Raw genomic sequence first — 3,569 nt, 5'->3', positions numbered from 1 at the left:
GATGTTTGGTTTCTGTTCAATGTCCAAATCCCTTTCATTTGAAAACTTTGCTCCTTCCTCCCCGCAGTTACATGTGCCTTTGTTCCTCTCGCCATATCCCAAAACCTTTTTGTCCATTCTCTTCACCTTTCCAACTCACACATACATAAACAACAACACATTCTATGTCTCAGTTCTCTCCCTTTTTGGGCTGTTTCAACCTTTGGATCCTTCCCATCTCACACTTTCCTCTGGTCTAAGCCACACTCCAAAAAAGTTGTCTTTTTTATCATCTTTCAGGCTCTAAGGTACAAACTTTTTAGCTTTCACGAGTGTTCATGATTTGTTCTTTAACTGCCCATGTTCTATTATTTGTAGCTTCCAGAATTAGTTTACATTGATTTTCATAGTTTTGTTTGTTTATGTATCCTTATGAGATATGATTTCAGCTGAATTGAAATTGAGGCTTATTGTTTGCTTATGTTACTAAGGCTATGCATTTTTTTATGTTTGATTTTCTTTTTAGTAATTAGTAGGGTTTTGGAGTAGTTAATCAATTGGATAATCTTCATGGATAAGGACAAATCCCCTGGTCATGGTGGAGGTTTTCCTCCTTCTGCTGGCCGTTTTTCGGGATTCTCAGCCTCAGCAACCCCTTTTAATGTGAAATCAGAGTTACCATCTTCATCAGCATTGCTTCCTCCTCTGCCAGTTCCGGCTGCAACCTCGGACTCTGCTAGTTTTAGTCATGACATTAGCAGAATGCCTGATAACCCTCCGAGAAATCGAGGCCATAGGCGTGCTCATTCAGAGATTCTCACTTTGCCGGATGATATTAGCTTTGAAAATGACCTTGGCATAGTTGGAGGAGGTGCTGATGGGCCCTCATTCTCCGATGACACTGAGGAAGACCTACTGTCCATGTACCTTGATATGGATAAATTCAATTTGCCGGCCGCTACAGGCGAGTTTGGAATTGGGGAGACTTCAATTGGTGGTGCAGCAACAGCAGCAGCAGTAGCATTGAGTTCAGCATTGGCATCAGGAGCCGCTGCCGCCTCTTCAGAAGACAACACTGCTGTTGGGACTAATGGAAGGCCTAGAGTGAGGCACCAGCATAGCCAGTCCATGGATGGATCCACAACCATCAAACCTGAGATTTTAGTCTCTGGCTTGGAAGAGGCCTCAGCAGTTGATTCCAAGAAGGCTATTTCGGCTGCCAAGCTTGCCGAGCTTGCCTTAATTGATCCAAAGCGTGCCAAGAGGTACCATTTTTTAAGCCACACCCAAATTGTTACTTGAATTTAGTGGTGCTTATTTACCTTCCCTAGTCTGCTTTCTTGCTATATCTGTCTTGTATGCGGATTTCAATGTATATCTTGGACTGAATTGCTTACTCGAAAGGCTTCATTAGCATACCTTTCTATTCAAGTAGATTAACCCTCCACCTTATTCATGATTGGAATTTTTTGTGTTCCTATTATGTACATTTTGTTTTAGTTCACATTTGAAAAGAATTACACTGTAACTAATACTGCTTAGTTGGGTAACAGGATATGGGCCAATAGACAGTCTGCTGCTAGGTCGAAAGAAAGGAAGATGCGCTACATCGCCGAGCTTGAAAAGAGGGTACAGACATTGCAAACAGAAGCAACATCCTTGTCTGCACAATTAACTATCTTGCAGGTGTGTATTATCTAATCATCTGTATCTGATTTTACAGTGTTTTCTACTTTACAGTTTACTCCACTTGTATCAACTCGCGACTGTGATTTATATATGTTTAAACTTCTATCTTCTCAGTGGTGTGTATTGTTATTATTTACTATGTCACTTTCTGATTGAAAAGCTCTTTTGGAGGAAAAATAATCAATTCATTTTGGTATCTTATGAGCAGAGGGATACAGGTGGACTGAATGCCGAAAACAATGAGCTGAAAGTGCGGGTGCAATCGATGGAGCAACAAGTTCACTTGCAAGATGGTAAGCTCATGCTGAAAACAACCTTGTAATGTTTCTTAACTTATTATGGCACATTTTGATGTATTGTGTATTACTACTTGGAAATTGGAATTTTGTTGAAGTTGATACACTTGTCATACTATTGCCTTCACTTTAGAAACCATTCCATGAAAGTCAAATTTGAATTTTGAATGTGCAAAGGTAGTTGATCCTGAATCTGATCTTATATCTCAGTTGCTATAAGAATCAATTCATTTATATTTTCGTGTGTAGCGCTTAACGATGCATTAAAAGAGGAAATTCAGCATTTGAGAGTCCTTACCGGACAAGCTTTGCCAAATGGAGGAGCACCTATGAACTTTGCTTCATCAGTTGGAGGAGAACAACAATTCCAATCCAAAAATCAGTCCATGCACACCATTTTAGCTGCCCAGCAGTTACAACAACTCCAAATTCGCTCGCGGAAGCAACAGCATCAACAGCAGCTATTCCAGAACCATCAACCTCAGCATCTGCAGCAGTTTCAGCAGCCACAACCACCACAGCAACAACAGGAACATTAGCATAGAATTTTAGGAACTGCACCACAATTACCCTTTAGTTTGTGTTGAGTCTAGAGTTTAATTTAGGACATAGTCATTCTATTATCCCTTATTCAAGAACAGTAGAAATGGTTCTAATAGTTAGAGATTAAGGATCAGATTTTATATCTTTGCCATGCAAACTAGTCTTCTTGTACCTTTAGCTATGGTAATGGATCATGGAGGTAGATTTTTTTTGTTAGTTAAATCTTGCCATCAGTTTCTTATGGTTTCAACTTTCAAGTTCAACTACACTTTTGTTTGTATTGGGTGAGTTTTTTATTTTAGGCATCAAAACCTAGAGGCTAGAGTAGACAAAAAGATACAAGATAAAGGTGCTTTTCTTTTTTTCTTTTTCTTAGTTAATTTGAAAGGTATTTTCTAAAATAGTTTTATATATTATTTAAATAAAATGAAACCGCAGATATATCTTGTAATCTTAAAGTTGAGTTAAGCATTCCTCCAAGAATTATGTCCTTGGCCCTTATAATAAACGAGGGATTCAAAATCACTAATTTAAATACTTTTTTCATCCCTAATTCCAATCGAAGCATTGATATTTGAATTTTATTACTAAGAATCTAACTATACTTTTACAAGAGATAAAACCATTAAGATTTTTATTGGAAAAATCTAAAAGAATTCTATTAAAAATAAATATATTAAGATTTTAATTTATTCTATAGTCTATATTAAAAAAATAATCATACAACGTATACACTAAAAATTAACTATTAAAACAATCATGTATATATAAAATATATAGTGTAAATAAATTAAATAATACATATTTACATATATATATATACAAACTGATTTGATAATTGAATTTTTATGTGTATATAATAATTTTATTAAAAAATTAAAAAGAAAAACAAACAAATGTATGTATCAATAATTCAAGAAATTATTTTTCTTATGGAACTCATGGTGTATTGGGTGAATATTGATGTATGAGGTGTTTTGTGAAATGTGGACTGGAGTCAATACGCCGGGGGCGTAGTGTCAGAGTCGGTTAGTAGTTCCCCATCAACACGCCGGAGGGCAT

At 36.6% G+C, this 3,569-nt stretch overlaps 1 protein-coding gene across 1 annotated transcript; it reads left to right on the top strand.

Moving 5' to 3' along the window:
• The first annotated feature begins 6 nt into the window (after positions 1 to 6).
• On the top strand, positions 7 to 2,723 carry LOC107476759 (probable transcription factor PosF21). The gene is made up of 5 exons (XM_016096639.3): positions 7 to 287; positions 506 to 1,244; positions 1,533 to 1,665; positions 1,877 to 1,961; positions 2,214 to 2,723. Exons 2-5 carry the CDS (start codon positions 550 to 552, stop codon positions 2,501 to 2,503), a joined length of 1,203 nt encoding a protein of 400 aa, XP_015952125.1. The 5' UTR covers positions 7 to 287; positions 506 to 549; the 3' UTR covers positions 2,504 to 2,723.
• The last annotated feature ends 846 nt before the right edge of the window (positions 2,724 to 3,569 follow it).

This window comes from Arachis duranensis, chromosome 3 (genome assembly GCF_000817695.3).
Source record: "Arachis duranensis cultivar V14167 chromosome 3, aradu.V14167.gnm2.J7QH, whole genome shotgun sequence".
Classification (NCBI taxonomy): Eukaryota; Viridiplantae; Streptophyta; class Magnoliopsida; order Fabales; family Fabaceae; genus Arachis; species Arachis duranensis.
This window is presented reverse-complemented; position numbering and strand designations above follow the sequence as displayed.

Bases quoted from the DNA above. Each gene is read 5' to 3' on its own strand.
- LOC107476759 (XM_016096639.3), top strand. From the start codon at position 550: ATGGATAAGGACAAATCCCCTGGTCATGGTGGAGGTTTTCCTCCTTCT. The intron at 1,666-1,876 runs GTGTGTATTATC...TCTTATGAGCAG, and splicing joins CACAATTAACTATCTTGCAG to AGGGATACAGGTGGACTGAA. The intron at 1,962-2,213 runs GTAAGCTCATGC...TTTCGTGTGTAG, and splicing joins ACAAGTTCACTTGCAAGATG to CGCTTAACGATGCATTAAAA.